The sequence below is a fragment of the Bombus affinis genome, chromosome 9 (genome assembly GCF_024516045.1).
Source record: "Bombus affinis isolate iyBomAffi1 chromosome 9, iyBomAffi1.2, whole genome shotgun sequence".
Classification (NCBI taxonomy): Eukaryota; Metazoa; Arthropoda; class Insecta; order Hymenoptera; family Apidae; genus Bombus; species Bombus affinis.
Window position 1 is genome coordinate 11,860,919 of NC_066352.1, and position 18,713 is coordinate 11,879,631.

General features: G+C 37.0%; 1 protein-coding gene across 1 annotated transcript in view; it reads left to right on the top strand.

Annotated features, from left to right (window-relative positions):
* Window positions 1-16,378, top strand: part of LOC126920199 (glypican-4) — a 129,968-nt gene extending 113,590 nt beyond the window's left edge. Inside the window, exons 3-8 of the mRNA XM_050730219.1 lie at window positions 3,231-3,373; window positions 6,034-6,282; window positions 6,550-6,718; window positions 7,135-7,531; window positions 7,866-8,035; window positions 9,901-16,378. Of these exons, the coding sequence (XP_050586176.1) occupies window positions 3,231-3,373; window positions 6,034-6,282; window positions 6,550-6,718; window positions 7,135-7,531; window positions 7,866-8,035; window positions 9,901-10,238 (1,466 nt within the window). The 3' untranslated portion in view covers window positions 10,239-16,378. The remainder of the gene's footprint in view (window positions 1-3,230; window positions 3,374-6,033; window positions 6,283-6,549; window positions 6,719-7,134; window positions 7,532-7,865; window positions 8,036-9,900) is intronic.
* The last annotated feature ends 2,335 nt before the right edge of the window (window positions 16,379-18,713 follow it).

The following is an 18,713-nucleotide window of genomic DNA, read 5'->3' on the forward strand; positions in this document are numbered from 1 at the left end:
TTATTACAGGGTTGCCTTTGGTGTTAGAGCTACCTCTCGGTAAGATTTTGACATAATCTTACCATCAGCAAAAATCTACGATCGTCGAATACGCTTACTTGTACCTACTTATCGAGCGAAACATTAACTTTAATAGATATTATACGGTTTACAATTCGGGTACAGGAAAAATTTACAATCTTCTAATATTTAATTAGAGCTTAGGAACATCCCCAAGACTTAATTCTTTACAACGGTAATATTTCTCTAATATCTTAAGACAAAGAAATATCGGTGCTATAGCAAGTTGAATACAAATTTATATTCTGTTTACTCAGGCCTCTCTTTAATCTGGTACGCCTGCTGTATTACTCACTTCGCAAAGACCATTGATCTTTGACCCAAAGATGAATTGTCCTTAATATCGAATGACAAAGTGTTATTGTTTCCTTTTCGAATGTAAATGAGTGGATCGAAGGGTCGACGTGGCGATAGCGAAATTAGACGGTATCACGTCGAACATCTCAGATACGCCTAACGATTCTCATTAACGAAATTAACGGTAGTGGCGTACGAGTTTGCACCACCATGGCCCGACTACCTCTTTGCTCTTCGAGCTTCAATCTTTCCCATGCCCTTTCCATCCGACCACGGCTTCTCTGAAGGCCGTCGTGCTTCCCTTTGAGCAGCTACTACACCTAGCCGCATCTAGCTACGTACCCACTTTGCCTGCCACTCGCCGCGACAGAAGTGCACTGGCAGAGAGAGAGAGAGAGAGAGAGAGAGAGAGAGAGAGAGAGAGAGAGAGAGAGAGAGAGAGAGAGAGAGAGAGGGTGAGTTAGGGGCGAAGATACAGGGAGGAAGAGTACAGGAACTCCTATGCAGGGTAGGAAGATAGTGTGAAATATAAGGGGGCGGGAGGCGGAGGTAAAGGCACGACAAAGGGTGGATATGATAGCCAAGAGAGCCTTAGAAATTTCGTATTGACTGCTGTACGTTTCATTCTTCAAGTTCCTTTTGTTTAAGAGGGACTTTTGCAAGGCTGTTAGGAAAGCTTAGAATGGTAGAGAAAATGAGTCGACATAACTGTATTTCATTATAGTTTAGCAAACGCTGTTATAAATATTAGGTTGTCCGAAAAGTTTCTTTCGTTTTATGAGTAAATAATAGACGCACAACGTCTTTTGTTTTATATTATTTTACCGAATTACGTACGATCTGCACTGTTGTAAAAAATACGTTTGCGAAAATACTTTCCGGACAACCTAATACAATCTGCTCTCGTTGAATCAAAATTATAATCCATGCTCGACGTTACATGGCAACGGTTAAATACAATTTATAGATCTTCAAATTTAAAATTAAATTCAATTTATAGATCAGAACGTAATATACACAAGGCAAATATTTCCGCGAGAACTACGTAAGTTTCATTGGACACAGAGATTTACTTTTCATCTTAATCTCTTATCTTGATCCTGTGATAGAAAAATCAAAATATTCATACGTATATGGAAGCGACACGGCGGATTTTCGGGGGAAAACTGGGGGAATTAATCGCGAAGGTTGGAGCGTGTCGCGAATTAAAAGCTCCGACGAAGTTCCTAGCCAGTCGTCGCGGCGCTAAGTGCTTCCTTCCCTTTTATGCGGCTCGGAGACCGAAGCTTTTTGCCGAGGCGACGCCGTTGTCGTCACCGACGTTGCCGTCGACGATTCGTTACGGGGCTCACCTACCTGTTCTCTCTGTTTCTCTTTCTCTCTCTCTCTCTCTTTATCTTTCACTAACCAGTTCCTAGCGTCGTTAAAAGGAATTTTAATCACATTCTTCGCGACTGAAGTGACGATAAGAACTGGTTCAAGCTTCACTGGTTCGTGAGGTTACGCGTGTAGAGGGTGGCACGGGCCACCCCTGTCTTTGTCGTTGTTCAGCGAACGGTCGATGCCACTGTTGCTTGAGAAATCGGCGACTTTATATTCTTTCATCGAAAGCTTTTGCTCTCTTCGTAGGATTTTTCGTACGAAAAGCTGAGGCTTGTGTCAGGGCGATAATGGCTATTTGATGACCAGTTATATTCGGCAGATTCGAAAATATACTGAGAGAGATACATTCTGTCGATAGAATTTCATTTCAAGATAGAGTTTCGAATTCTGGTTTGCTCTGGTTTTGATTTAATTCTAGTTTCATTTTTCGTGACCATTAATCGTTTTGTGTTTGTCTTTCATGTTGCACACAGACTTTGCTTCCTCTGGTACTTTGGTATTACAACTACAGAATACATAGATTTTATTGAAATGATTGAATTTCGCACGTTCCATACAGGATTTTAAAACTGCTTCTTGTAGAAAATAAAAAATGTGAATTGTCATGCTCTCACGTAATCTTCGATCGCAAGCACAACGAATCCGCGAATCTTTCGTATTCTTAGAGTTAAACGTAGCAAAGAAGGAAAGAAATAGCCTACAGTCTTCTTAAGATTAACTGCTTTACGTTTGACTTCCATCCCGAAACTTGCTGAAGCTTTGCTCTCTTTACTTTCTCAAACGTAACCAAAAGAAAGTTATATTTTAGCGTGTTAATTACGAGAACTCTTTCTTGAAATCTTGTTTCGTAGTAAGCTGTCGCATATAAAACCGATTTTGCAACAACCCTTTTCTGCATTTCTCTCTCGAAATGAATAGAGTATAAGGTGAAGATAAATGAGTGGCAGAAATCATTCTCAAAGTTCAGACAGAGTGCTACGCAAACTTCGTTAACACCTTATCCTGGCTAGAAGCAAGTAGTTAATTAACGGTTGCAAGTTAGGTACATAGCAAGCAGAGTGTACAGACGCTATAATTCGACAAGAAACAAACATTGTTAACGCGTGATCAATCTAGCAAGTTGAAGTCGCGGCTGTAATTGATTTGCAAATCTCAAGTGATAGGCCCATCCTTGTCTCTAACAGGTAGATCGATTCGATTCGTTTCCTCTGCAATTACAAATTATTCCTATTACAACGAGGCCGGTGGAAAACGATGCAGAAGCATCGTGCAATTAAATAAATTACGTTCTCTGTTCGTCCTTTCGGCCAGATCAATTAATCGGCATTCGTATAAATTATTTATATGTCGATGGCTGGCCGAAGCCTCCGTGAATGTGTCCACCGATCTTGTCTTTTATATTTTCAGATTGCTTCAGTTTCAAACGGTCTTAATTATCACAGAGGGAAAACTGTTTGATAAATCGTTTCTCTTTCCTTTTCTTTTTACAGGTTTCTTCAAGGATCTTCTCGCTAATAGTAAAAAGGTTTTCCACGAGATGTTTAAGAAGACTTATGGAATTCTCTATGAGCAGAATTCCTTTGTATTCACCGACTTGTTCAAGGAACTGGAAAACTATTATGCCAAGGGAACGGTGAGTTTCCAACGGTTTTCACTCTGGCCTAGATCTTTATACTCAAATCACCTTTCACAAACGATTTCAATTTCTTAGAATACATATAAATTGATACGACAATAAATAGGTCACGAATCCAATTTTTTGGCTATTTTCATCCAAACTGTGTATTAGGTTATTCGAGGAGTTTCTCTCGTTTTATAAAGAAATAATAGTTTATTGAATTAGTTTATATATTATAGTTAATTAGTTTATTGAATTATGTACGAACGTAATAATAAAAATAGAATAATAGAAATGGATCATACGTAATTCAATAAAATAATATAAAACAGAAATTGTTGTTCATCTATTATCACCTTATCAAACGAAAGAAACTTTTCGGACAACCTAATACAATCCGTTTCTCTCGATGATTTCGACCTTGGGCAATTTTTCAATGCTTTGACTCCGATATAGAATTTTAAGTTCACGTTTCGAAAACAATTTCTATCTCATGTAATACAAATTAATATAACAAAGAATAGGTCGTGAATTCAATTTCCTGACCTTTTTTTTTACTCAAACTGTATCTCTTGTACAATCCATTTCGTTCAATGGTTTTGTTCTTGGTGTAGACCCCCGTAGATCATTGCTATCCGTTTCCGAACTTCTCCACTTGCTTCGAAGCTATTGCGGCAGACGACCATCCAATTTCGTTTGCGATGCGACAAATCAAATTCCAGGATAAAATCGATAGGGGGTCACGGTCTCGATTTTCAAAGGCGGAAGAATTTGTTCGTCCTCGCGGTCCTGGACTTTCCTCCCCTTTTAACGAAACCTGCACCCTTCTGAGTTGTTGCGGCTAAGGCTCGTAGAGGGTGAAACTTTCGAAATCGGCCTGAAACCTCGACCCTCCGTCGGCCAGCGGACGTTTAACCGCGAGCAACGAGACTTCGTGACAGGGTGGTAGAAAACTTCTCGTGCGAAGGCGAGTTTAATCAATGCTTTTGACGTTCAGGACTCGCGAACGTTTGCCGATAAAAGGCCAGAAAATATCCTGGCTTTTAGATTTCTCTTTCTCTCTCTTTCTTCTCCTCTTTCTCCTCTCATATTTCCCTAGATTCGTATCTTCCAACGAAGATCAAATGGGCTATTCCTGGACAGCTGCAATTACCCGACAGTTTCACTTTATCTGTCGGGAGTTGTCTCTTGTATTGAAATTAATGTCCAGGGGAAAGTAGAAGCGCCCATTCCATTTTGCTAAAGAAATATCTGGACCCTTCGCATAAACCTTTCGTATATACAAAGAAGCACAGTTTATCTTTCCTTGGGATGCTGTATTTTCTATAAAATCTTTGCGTTATACGCTGCTTCTCTCTTTTTATCATCTTCTAAGCTTTTTCAATCCTTTTATTTTTCCCTTTTATTTTTTTTATTTCTCAAAGAGTTTGTATCGTTTCTTTAGTCTCTTTGCATTCTTTCGTTCGACGATTTTTTCTCCTTCCGATAGATTTTTTCATTTTTCACTTTGTGAATTTTCAACATCGAAGCTCGCGTTTCCGAAACTTTTCTATCGCTACTGACAAAGAAGATGACGATAGTCTCTGCATCTCTTTCATATGCCGCGTTAACCCAAGATCTCCCCTTCAGCATTCTTCATCGATTCTCAAAACACTCGCAAACTTACGTAAGTACGTTCTCGCGAAACCTGTCGCGTTCAGATGATCTAATAGCCATTTCCGTTCGCCATACGTGGCACGCGTTCAAGATCGCACCGATCGGCTCGTCACGTCGTATCGATCACCCAAACGAGAGGGAAAGTTGGTGCGCGAATAAAACGTACACCGCGAAAAGAGACGGAATCGAGGGACTACACTGAGACGACGTATTTCGAGGGCGCGATTGTCATTCAAATCGGCTGGAATTATTCAGCGGCGCCACTTGGACCCGGTTTGGCTCTCGTGCACGCTCGAAAATGGCTCCGCATGAATATATTATTGTTGCAATCGCACGCGTCGCTGCCGGGTAACGAATTTATACGACGGTGATATATCGCGTCGCGGAGGATTCGAATTTATCGAGGACCTCTCGTTTCTACCTTTCTGTCTTTCCATATATATTTCCCCTTTTCGCCTTTTCTTTTTCCTTCCTTCTTTCTCCTTCCTTTATCTATGCTTTATTCTTTCGTCCATCTCCGCCGTTCCTCCCCGCACGGCTCGATAATACGTTCCGTCGAGCCGCAGGATTATTCCTTCGATCGAGACAGTGCTCGAATATATCGGGGATGGATAGAAATTAAAAAGGAGCATCCCGTGAATAGCTGATCGACGAGCCGAATAGCCTCTCGTGGGGGTTGCTCTTTGTTTCATGGGCTCGTTCGATTAGCTGGTCTCTGAAATCAGGTATTTTTAGAAGGAAAAAAGCTTGTTTATTCCCAGGCTAGATTATTAGTTTCCAGAGAGATCATTGTATATTATTTGATAAAAATTATTATTTATAATATATTTGTTTTTAATTGAAAGCTTTCGTTAGAACGTGTAAAAATGTATCATTTTTAATGGAAAAGAACGATTTAAGAGAAAGTTACGGAATACTCGATCGATGTATCGATTACAGTTTAGTTTCGTTAATAGTTAGAGATTGTAGACAAAACATAGATCGATTATTAATATCGGATATAATTTCTATTCTTCTAGGTCGACCTCGACGATACGATGGACAATTTTTTCAATACTCTTTATCAGAAAATGTTCACGGTGCTGAACAGTCAGTACAACTTTGACAATAAATACTTGGAGTGTGTGGGAGAACATATGAAGGAAATCAGACCGTTCGGCGATGTCCCTCAGAAATTAGGAGTGCAAATCAAAAGGTCTTTCGTCGCGACAAGAGCCTTTAGTCAGGCTTTAACGGTGGCTGCGGATGTCTTGAAGAGCATGCAGTCGGTAAGAGAAACATCAATCTTCTTCGTTCGTTTTATGCATTTGTAAGAAATGTAAAAATCGTCGAAGGAAGAAATAGCCATAACGCGATATAATCAGAATGCGTATAATACGATAAGGAAATTTTTTCTTTAATTATAAAAATTCTCTCTTATGAAATTTACGTTTCTTTACATCGCTGAAATTTTTTCAAACGCGCAAAAAGCTCGAGAAAATCGATGAACTACGACAAACGTAAGAACAGCTAGAAAATTGTCTGGCTTTTCACAGCTGAAACCATCAGCCGATTGTGCAGCTGCACTCACAAGAATGACGGTGTGTCCGTCGTGCAGCGGGATCACGGGCAACGTGTTAGCCTGTGGTGACATGTGTGCCAACGTGATGAAGGGCTGCCTTGCTCAGCATGCGGCTCTGGACGCTGAATGGAATCACTTCGTCGGTGAGTAATTTCCACGCGAATTGTTCTCTTGGTAATTATAGGCTCGAGAATATAATCAATCGACTTACTTCGAATCACGCACACAGAGTATTTTGTTTATTAGCAATCGCCTGAGGAATAGAGAAGACTCGAGAAATAATGTTCGACAAGCAGAATCGCCAAATTCCTTGTTTCCTAAATCCCGTTACTAATTATTGGAATATCGGTAATCGTCCAACGAAGGATTAAGTTTGAACGAAATGAATGAAAAGATTCTATTCATTCGTTTACTCGGGCAAGTTCACAAATTTTAGGAAATTTTGTATTTTCTATTCAGAGTGGCTCCTGCAAAAATTCCTTAGAAAATTCCTTAGAAAATTTTGCAGTAATTTTTATAGTTGGTTCTCTTTCTGTAACTTGCATTTCTCCAATTTCAGAGGCCGTGGACAAGGTGGCTGACCGTCTGTTGGGTCCATTTAACATCGAAATGTTAGTACGACCAATCAACCTGAAAATCTCGGAGGCGATCATGAATTTCCAAGAGAACAGCAACGACGTTTCGCAAAGGGTGTTCACTGGATGCGGACGACCTGTGTTGGGTAGACGCAGACGTCGAGATAATCGGGAGTTGGAACTCGAATCATTGAACTTTGATCAAGAAACACTAACAGACGATCGTGCTGCTATTTTGGATAAATTGGTGAAAGAGACACGACAGAGAGTGAGAGATTCCAGACAATTCTGGGTTTACCTGCCCTATAAGGTTTGCAACGATGGCCTCGTGGTTCCTCCTAGCAATACGAAGGAATGTTGGAACGGCACACACGTAGACAAGTGAGTATCTTACAAACATGAATTTTTTTTTTTTCTTATAGAAATTACCAGCCGTGTAGTCCTCTTTTTAATTTTATTTAAATTGTAATATAATAGTGAATGAAATTGTGTTATTAAATTAAATTATATAATATTTAAATTTTGATATAATTACACAAGGTGTCTCAAAAATAGAGCAATAAATACTCTTGCGTTTATATCTTCTTGTCTCTAGAATTCAATTTTAGTTTCTTAAAATATCGTGAACTTTTCTTTTCAAACTGATCAATATTCCATATAATATCGACGTTTCAATTAAAATCTTGAGTTCATTTCTCACTTGCCCGTGTTTCAGATACATTTACCCAGTATCGTCGAACGGAGAGGAACAAAAATTGAATCCAGAGGTACGAGTTACTGGAACAAGACCGACAATAGTCAGGGACCAAGTCTTCGCATTGACCACTATCACAAACAGACTAAAATCCGCGTACAATGGACAGGACGTCGATTGGATAGACACAGGTAAACTATCTGTTTCGCTAATGTTTAATCTACTATATCATCGAACACAACTATCCTTATAAAATTGACATCATGTTAGAATATCCAAAAACAAAAAATTTCATTAAAATTGATCTGGTACTAAATTTCGTGGAATAATATTTATAAGTAATTGGAGAAATTTTCGAATGAATGTACTGGCAAAAGCATACTGAAACGCGTAAGCGGTAGATTTAATCGTAGAATCAATATCAGTAAATACGGTAAGCTAGTTGATTTCGAATAATGAGTTGATTAAATTAGAATACCTCATTGAAACACAAACAATTTATCATAGAATTCCGTGCATCTATCTTGTTAATTATAGGCTCTGTAAAACACTTCTAATTATCATTTTTTTTTTTTATACAGTCATAATTTTCCATAATAAACGAAGAAATAAAGGAATTCTTAAACAGACAGATAAATCTACTGTTATTGTGTCTTATCTTATTGAAGATTATGTTCTATTTTAATTTCTATTCTAATATCTATTATCTAATATTTATGCTCTAGATCTGCTCGAAAACATAATAAAGGAAACAAATTATCAGGCTACTGTAATGCGCCGCTTATCTTATCTCGAGACACTGTTCACGGTAAACGGCGATTAAAAAAATAATTTTCCTGGAATTTTCTTTTTGATCGTCGTGTTAATCAATTTCCAAATTTGCCAATTAAAGCGACTACAAGTTCACGAGCAATAGAATTACAAAAAGTATATAAAAAATATATGTAATATATAAAGAATATGCACACATGGTGCATTGTCAAGAAACAAAATATTTATATTTTTTTTTTTTTTAACTTAGCTGAGATCTTTTGAAAGTGACACGAGCGAGTCTATAGAATCAATTTATCTTCATTCTTTAAAGAAGCGATCGTTTCTCTTCTCGATTTTATCGCATTTATTTTCAAATCCGATAACACGAATGAATCCTCGAAATTAAAAATCAGAGTGGCCTAAAAATACACGAAACCTCAAAAACACCTGTACGACATGCTCATAAAAAATTCAAGTTCTTTATTAAATTCTTCAATTAATTTTGTCACATCTTTCTAATTCATCGATTCGAATCGATCTTCCATCATCGTCTAGAAATACCTGAAGATACCTGTTAAACCTTTGCGGACGGGACGGTTCAAAGTCGACCGTACCGTCGGGCCGAGCTGGTACCGCAATAATCATTTAAAATTGCCAGCGTGCTTTTCTACTTAAACGTGCTTTTCTACTTAAACGCGCTTTTCGTTCATAGATGTCAAATTCTAGACACATGTACATGCACAGATTCTCCACGGGATAAATAAAATAACATACATATGAGTCTTTTGATTCTATCAGTTTTTTTTGGGGGGGGGGGGGGCGAACGCGTATAATTTTCTCGGTGAAATTGATTGCTTACGCAGAACGGCTATATTTGGCGATAGTTCGCAAAGGATTAAACAACACAATCGAAATCTCAAGAAAACCTGTACGACCTACCTCCGAAGAGAATTCCAAATCTCCTACTAATCCTCTTTATTTACTTCTTCGAATCTTCCAATTTCACGAAGTAATAAATTTTCAATGACGACCTAAAGGAACCTAAAAATACCTAATGAATAGTGCAATCGAAATCTCAAGAAAACGTGCGTAGGACGTGCTAGAAAAACTTCAAGTCTTCTGCTAAACTTTTCGACTAACTCCTCCGCATCTTTTAAATCCACCAATCAATCGATCACGACCATCATCCAAGAAGACTTAAAGAACGTTTCCAAAAAGAAATCCTCTCCTCTCCATCGCCACCATACCACATTCAGAACTTACTAATCAGCTCACCGTCACCGGGTGACAATCTAATTTTCAGAAGACACCGAGTGGAACGGTTCTGGAAGTGGTTCCGGGGACAGCCCGGACCAAGATCCGATCACGGACGACGAGGATGGTTTCAAGGAAGGCTCTGGCTACGAACCGAAATCTTCACCGCCCGAAACACCGAAACAATCTCCTCCCGTCGATCATCCGGAAGTCGTACCTCCCAGGAAAGACATAGAGCAGAAGACAAATCTCAACAACAACAATGGCACGTCCAGCGTGGACAATGGCGCGAGCAGACAGAAAGTATCTTTGTCTCGTGCTTTGACAACGTATCTCGTGCCCATAGTGGTGATGTGGTTCGGTGGCTGCCTCACCGAGTGGCTGTGATCATGTGGTTTCGGAGGAGAACGATGCAGGACGATGTAAATAAATATTCCGTTTAACGTTACGTGGCTCCACCTCGACCGGAACAGTGTTGTAACACGCCGGCTAATCGAGAAAAAGAGGAGAGAGGACGATGATGATTCGCTTTCTGATTACGCGTACTTTTCCATCCATTAGGAAAAGCGTTTTTTTTTACTTTCTCGATGGGGGGTACAGGGTTTTACCCTGTTTTATTAGGGTATCGTACCCAAATAACCATTGGCGAGATAAACAACTTAATCCTTAGTAACGCCGCAATTCGAGAGAAAGACTGGGATCGTTGATGGAAAATTATACTTGCAACTGACCTTCGGGCCTTTGTACGACTGACGAGCGTGCCTTTAGGATGAGTGGCATGGTCGACCCTAGAAGGATTACGATTAGGGATTTATTTTCCAGTTCCTACGTTCTCTTGCGCCGTTGCAGAATGTTTCGAACTAATTGGTTTATGCTACTTGGATCCCACGGTGATTAATAAACGATGAGTAGGCTTCTCGGTACGTTTGGTATAGTATGATCGAGAGTAGGATTAAATATAAATTTGTAATTGAAATATCCCGGATTTTTACCTAGCCATGAATATAAATTTTAATCAAATTGAAATTGCCAATGAGATTATGATTTGCGATTAACAAATTGCAAAATATCAAATTTTCAGAATGGTTATATAGTGCTAAATTTAACTATGCCAAATAAAACCGGACGTTAATTACTCTATTCTCGGAATCGATCGTAAACTTTTGAGATGTAGTGGCGTAGGAAGAACAGGAATTACATCGAGGACCTAAATGGCCTTGAACGTACAGGAAAGACACATGGAAGCGAGTATACGAGAAGCGCAAGGACTGACTATCGAGCGTCGTATTTCCTTTTCCAGCTGCCCTTCCCTGAAAACGTTTGAAAGATTTATGGCTCGAAGGCGAGAGACGTTCGATCGCGTCAAGTTCGAAAGAATCGCTCAGAATGTTAGATTTTGGCGACATACACGAAACATTGATGTTTGTATTTAACAGAATAAAATGATGGAGAAAAAATAATAAGAAGGACGATTAGACTATTTCGGTTTTCACGAGGAGATAATATCGATTATTTTTTAACTCGAGAACCGTCTCTTGTTGATCAATGTTGTTTGAAGAGTTGTGAATAGAGAAGAAAGTTTGTGGTAAATGAAAAATTATGAAGGTAGGACGATGGCTGACGTATGATAAACGATTCATATACTTTCATTATCTTTTACTGATTATCGTTAAATAACGCAAAATGCTCGACGAACTCGAGGGCCGATTTTTTAAATGTACAGATCGGTAAAAGAAATTTATTTGACGATATTCTTTCGTCTACGGTTTTAGGCTTTCCTACGACAATTTTTTTCTTTTTTCTTTTTCTTTTATTTATTTAAGATAATATTTTATCATCCGCCATTCGAATGAAATCGTCCTAGCAATTGAAACTCGACGAAACGAGTCAAAGCGTAGAACGAGCGGTCGAGAATAGGCTCCTGTGATAAAATTAAACAAAAAAAGAGAAAAAATAAAAATGTAATAAAAAGGTAAAAAATGTAAACGAGTGATGTTGGCCGCTATCACACGCTGGCATCGTCGAGCCTAAAACAAGAGGGCGAAAGGACATATTCTATACAAATCTAGTGAAAATATTCAAATAAATATTATGAATAATTATTTGTAATTATATTATTATATATATATTATTATAATTATTATAATTATTGCAAAGTGAAGTTAATATAAAAATTATACGTTGCGTTCGGGACAAGTGGTAAGTTTAGAAATGGAAATTACACGGTTCTTTCCTTCTTTCCTGCTCGTCTGAGAAAATACGTGGCTTCGCGAGACAAAGAAAGAAAGAGGAATCTTGTGCGTGTACAGTGATTCCTATCGATATTGGAACACTATAGTATTCTATCCATTACTACTCTGTACATTTGACCATAATTAAACTAACGTATATTTTGTTCTTTATTATAATAAAGCATATATTCTTCTTGTCGACAACGCAAATTTTATTTATTTAAACTAAATAATTTGTGACATAACAAATAATATATCAGGAAATGTATTATTTATACGTCGCATTTTCTACAATGATTTTACATAAAAAATACCATTGTATATATCATATACATTTTTTTAAATATCAATTTCCTGGATACCCGTTTTGTTTTATTACATGTTGTAATCGATTTGGCATGTTTGTCATAATTTTTTGTGAATAATTTTGCGTGATACTCGTTTTCGATTGGAATCAAATCCGATGATTACGGTGGTGATGTAACGCGCGAGGGCAACTATGTAACTGATATTCCTGAACTATACCATGATAAAATTTTAATGTGTTTTCAATGTCCATTGCAGTTACATTTTATTTTAGATTTCGTTTGAAAATGTCTAAATTTTTATCTCGTTAATCTCGTTCATCAAGTATCTCTGGCCATCTCTTTTGACGAAGTCGCTCTATCCGATCCTCGCGATTTTCACAGTCTGTAAATTTAAAAAACTGCCGATCTCTCTCTTTCCTTTTTCACGGTTCAGAATGACTAATCGTCGCGCGTCAAAGAAAGTATCTTCGCTTTTCCGTTTCATATTCAAAATTTCTGACTGCTGACAATGATTTTCAAGTAATAACTGATATTTCGAAGTACGCTCTACATCTTGCTCTGTGAAGTATATCAAAGCTGTAGAAATGTAAGCAATAAATATGGATAAATATTAAGTGTCCGAAGATTTTTCCGTCGTACGAATACTACATTTCCGAATATATTATTCGTTATGCCACAAATTATTTAGGAAGAATACACGTTTCATTATCAGAGAAAACAAAAGATACGTTAATTTAATTATGATCAAATGTACAGAATAATAACGGATAGAATACCGTAGTTTCCGAATATTAGCGGAAATCACTGTATATAGAATCGCGTAGAATTCTTGTTGGGTAAAAGAAAGAACGTTTAACAAGTTGAACACCACAATTTCAACAGTGTGAATTTCGAATTTATCTTGACGTAAAGATAGTAAATTTTCAGCTGTAAGTTATAATAAAAATATTTTTTGCATTTAAAGCAGGAAAATAGGATCACAGTAATTATACGAAAATCCTATAGAAATAAGAAAGAAAAGAATCTCAAAGTAGGTTAATTTTCATTAAAAATCGAATAAATTTCAGTTATAAATGTTACATTTCTGTTGAAAGAGAATCTTTTCGGCAGATATTCGTTCGATGATCCCCTTAAAAGTTGCGTTGAAATTTTCTTAAGAATTATTTCCAAAATTCGAACGCGTACAAGACTAAACATTCGTTGTAGTGTTCAGTTTGTTAAAAAGAGAAGATTTAAGGATACGAAGACAGGGAACAGGGTTTTTCTACCGTGGAAGAATTATGGACCACTGAAACAACTTTCCTGAAACTATGGGAGTTCCTTACGTTCGATAAATAGGAGCAACCCTTGTGTTTTAACAGCTTTGTCGGATCGACGTGATTGCTAAATAGTATCTTATAGCATCGAGCATGATTCGTCTTTAACTCCCCTGATACTAAAATTTTAATTACGATAGTTTATGAAACTATTAATTAAATTATTCAGAATTTCAAACCTAAATTATCCATGTCTTCAGAATTAAATAAATATAAAAAAAAAAAATTACAAATTATAGGACTTTAAACTACTTTCAGATGAAATAGAAATACATAATTCATAATTACTTACACGTTACGTTTATGTTAAAATCACTGTAAAAAAACGAAAATTAAAAGATTTTAAAATTGTGTAGGAGTAAAGTTCGACTAAAAAGAAGATTATATTTCCCGACAGATTCATTTCGTATCAAGGGAGTTAAATCAACTAACGTTCGAATAAAATACATTTACGTTTTTTTTTTACTATTATTCCTAGTACCGTATTTACGTTGTTCGCCATTGTAAAGAGTAACGAGCAGCCTAGATTTCCGCGACGATCGTACTCGTCGAACCTCGATGCAAAATCGTTTTAAGATTACGTGATATTTCTTTCCCTTTTCTGTTTTAGACTAGCCCACTGTAACCAGTTAATCATATTTAATAATCTACCAATTTACACTAAGAATTTATACATGCGACTGTAAAAATGAAAGTGCAGATGCGAATGCACTTGACCGAGCCGTTTATTACATTCAACGTGAATTTTCAATTCGATCATGAATCTCTTAAATGATGTTCAATCCGTACGATGTATTGGAAAACAAAAAAAGAAGAGAAAGAAGAACTTTCCGAGTAGCAGATGTAATTTCACGTCTATTGCATAAAAATATTACAATGATCCAACGGAGGATAGTTTGCAACAGAAAATCAATCACAAATTAAATTTAAACGTTGTATGTTCCATTCTTACCGATCATTGTTCTGTTATTAATGAGTGCAGTGGTTTCCTGAAAATCGCGTAAAAGAATTGCAAGAGAAAATGGATTGTGATTCGCTATAAAAATTCTGTGTGAAATTCCACTTGCGGGAACTTTGACGAATAAAAGGAATTTACGTGGACAGAGAAAATGGAACAACGAGTATGAAATTCTCAATGATTGTGCGTGCAATTGTAAATTTCCCCTTCCGACAATTAGAATATAAAACTTGTATTTGAAACCCTTTGTACTCGATTCTTTATATTTTCAGTTTACGGATTTGTTATTTGATTTTTTTTAGAAATATACAACTTCAACATACAATTTTCTATTTTCTACGTCTCTGGCTACCAAGAATTAGATCATTAATATTGGTCAACAAATAAACTTTTATTTTTAACAACGAGATACGGTGCAAGGATACAATTCTTTACACGTAAATTTGAATTTTGATTATTCTTATTCGTGCGCAAAAATGTAAGATTGAGGAAGTCGATTCCAGATATTTCGAGAACAAAGGGTTGAGCAGAATCATTAATTTTTACGAACAAAACATTCTTTCGATCGTATTAACGCATTATGCACATAAATCCAACAACAATCAATCAACGATTAATCTTCAAAAGACCAGCGACCAAATTGCCATCCTAAAGTCCAAAGAAGACAAAAGATTAGAAAGATTAAAGTGGTGAATTTCCTTATTGAAACAATCGTATATTCTATACAAAAACAGCGATACTGCCTGCTACATATTGTGATAGGCATTCGCGAACGATCCAGATCATCGAAACTGTCCACATCGTAGACATAAATCAAATTATCGTACATTTTCTACCACATGCAAATTCCTAAACCATATCTCGTTCAATTTCTCCACAAATTCAATCCTTAATTTTTTTTTTTTTTTAAGTACAAAACTAGCAAAAATAAATCGGTTATCGTCGCGATAATAAGCAGCAGGACTTGAAAAATGCAAAAAAAAGCAGAGTCAGGAAAAAGAGCAACACGTTAGAGTAACACAGTACTCGTAACTAAGAGAATAAAGATGTTCCTCCATTTCCGTGGGGCGAAGAACGGCGTTGCGTCGCCGTCGCGTCGAGCTTTCGTTGGCAGCTTGTACGTCGTCTTAAATGGAAGCTAACATCTCTGTCTCAAGCCCTTTCTAGTGAATGGCACCGTACTGGACAGTTTTATTAAGTTTTAATTTTACCATATATTTGTGTTTAATATCTCTTTTTTTCTTTTTTTTTTCTAAATATATTTCACTGATTAAAATATGTAACTTATCCCACAATTGTAAAATTTTCTGTAAAAGAATTTTTATTTTATATGTATAAGGATAAGGGTGGTATAAAAAGAAATACGAAAATGTTTTATTAATACATTTTATTAGTAGTAAAACGAATAAAATTGTGGAAATCCCCAAGGCGGCGAGATTCGAAAACGAAGAAAAGAATGGATGTGTAATAGCGCGAATGTGGCTGGTATACCACTATTTCGGAAAAGTGAGACTCATGAGTTATGTTCTCGCACGTCATTGCTGTTTACTCTCTCATACAGATACACATACACCCATACACCATGTTCACACCATGCGGCGTATCGTCTCAAGAAAATCTCGCCGTTACATTCTTACAGTGTGCTAGCATCTAATTACGAAGAATTTTATTTAATGACAGCGATCGTATGGAATAAAAGTGGAATATTTAAAAATGCAGTAAATTACTTTCGTCCTTTCATCAATTTATTCGCTATCATATACTATATACATGAACAAAAATTCTGACAATATCACATTCCGATGTTGGATTGCAGGTCGCTGTGTATTGCACGTCAAGAGAAATATATAAATGAAAAAGTTTACACATTATGTTATGAGATACAAAACATACAAAAACATACAAAATAGTTGAGCATTTATCACAATTCGTTATTCAATGATATTGTGTTCTAACTATTTTGCTCGTTAATTGCGTCTTATAAAATGACACAAAAGTTCATCAAGATCTAATTGGGACTATTTACATTAGGAGTCGCAAATCACGCTGATAAATCGCACGAGTATTATTAAACAACGTGTTTTTGAATCTTCGTTGTCTTTTCCATTGCGGTATAATGGGTGCTGGGACGCACTTGATCTCCCCGATTTCATCCAGAAACTTTTCTTCGAAGTTAACGGTCTTGCGAGGAATTGACCATTTCCTTTTACATCTTTGTCTTGGACATTTCATAGTGTTATCCGCAATTTGCTCGTTTTTCATCGAAGAATTTTCCGAGGTAGCAGTTTCGGGTAATACATTTTCTCTTTTTTGGACGTATTCTGTCGAAGAATCTGTGGACTCTGCTGTACTCGATGTTTCACCGTTCTTCTCCGATGGACTTGTCGATGTAGACGACTTACTGTCGTTATCACCCTCGCTATTCTGGAGAGCGAGTTTCGCAGCAGCAGTCGCGCTACGCGTCATAATTCTGGTACTTGAAAGATTTGACAAAAGTTCGTTCTTCGACAGATTACTAACACGTTCGTTATTCCAACGTTTCTCCTGTTCTTCCTTCATCTTAAGTTTTTCGGCTTTAATTTCCATACGGGACTTTCTCCAATCAGCTGCCATACTACTTCGTTTCCATACGTAGTAAAAGTCCGCGAATTCTTCCTGCGAACACAAAGTTGGAGATGTTTTCGTTTATTTTTTGAAATTAACTCTCGGAAAGGAAATGAAATGGATTTTACAGAAATGGTATGTTCTTAGCAAGATCGCTCGATGTGTACAGTACGAAAATATTAAAAATACAATACGGAAAGCTATCGTAGTAGGAAAATAAACTTACCACTCGTTTATGCGGAAGCAACTTCCTTCTAATGATTGAAAATCTTTTTCCGTATTTCATGATTCCTCTCGTGAAGAGTTTCTGTAACATCAAAACGCAACAACAAAAGGATTAGTATGTTTAATTCTTCCTCACAAGAAACTACGACGGCGTAAAAAAGTTTTTTATCTTCCAAGAGCGAATTTATTCTAAAAGAATTTGCACTATTAAATATAAGCACAAGTATAGTAACAAATAAAAGAAGGCAACGCTACCAGTTATACGATATCAATTAAAATTCTTTAAAGAATCTACTTTAAAATATAAAACGTTGTACGCTAGTGTAAAAATTGGAAATTTTTATTGTATTGCATTATCGATTATTCGATACTCGATATAAAATCAAATGTATGATACTTACCATCTCCTCTGGCTTCCATTTGTCAATAAATTTCTGCGGTACATTTGTCGTAGCTATCGTCATCAGCGCATTGTGCGCTAAATAGTTGGACTCGTGAAGAACACGCGAGACGTGTTGTTCCGCAAAACCACGATTCGAATTTTCCAATTCATCTGCATTTGGAATGCCCTCAAATTGCTGCCTGAGTGTTAAAACAATTCGGGCTACCAGACTATAGCCGCGGTACCATTCCTCCACATCTACTTCTGGATCCCATATCTTCTCCTCCCGAGAAGTAGTATATTCTTTGTCCGCGTATGATCGATCCTGACATTCGGGGATGACAGCATATTCCTGCAATTTTAACAATTACATTCTTAATTCATGTCAATGTATTCCAAAATATCTATTTTGTGAAGGAAAAGTAACGAAAAATTAATGTTAATGGTCGAATGAATTTCACATTAATCAAAATCGTTAAGAGAAAAAGGGGTACATACCATCCTCCGTTCTGTCGTCTCCTTCTTCTTCTGCTTGGAGCACACTTTCCTCTTCCTACGTCTAGCAGATTTTCTCGCCATTTTGCTATCGAATCTTCGCGTTACGATTTTATGTTTGTCCGCTGAGAGCAACGTTATTGCTATAAGAATAAGTGCAAGACTAATTCTTAGTCAGGATTCTTATGCCGGTATATATACCTGGGACTATTACCCCTTGCGAAGAGGGATAATCTACTAGTCTCCCCACTCCTACCTGTTTGGATACTTTCGACTGCTTGGGACTGGACAATAAAGTTTTCTTGAGAAATTTCTTCTATTCCTAGAATTGCTTCACATTTTG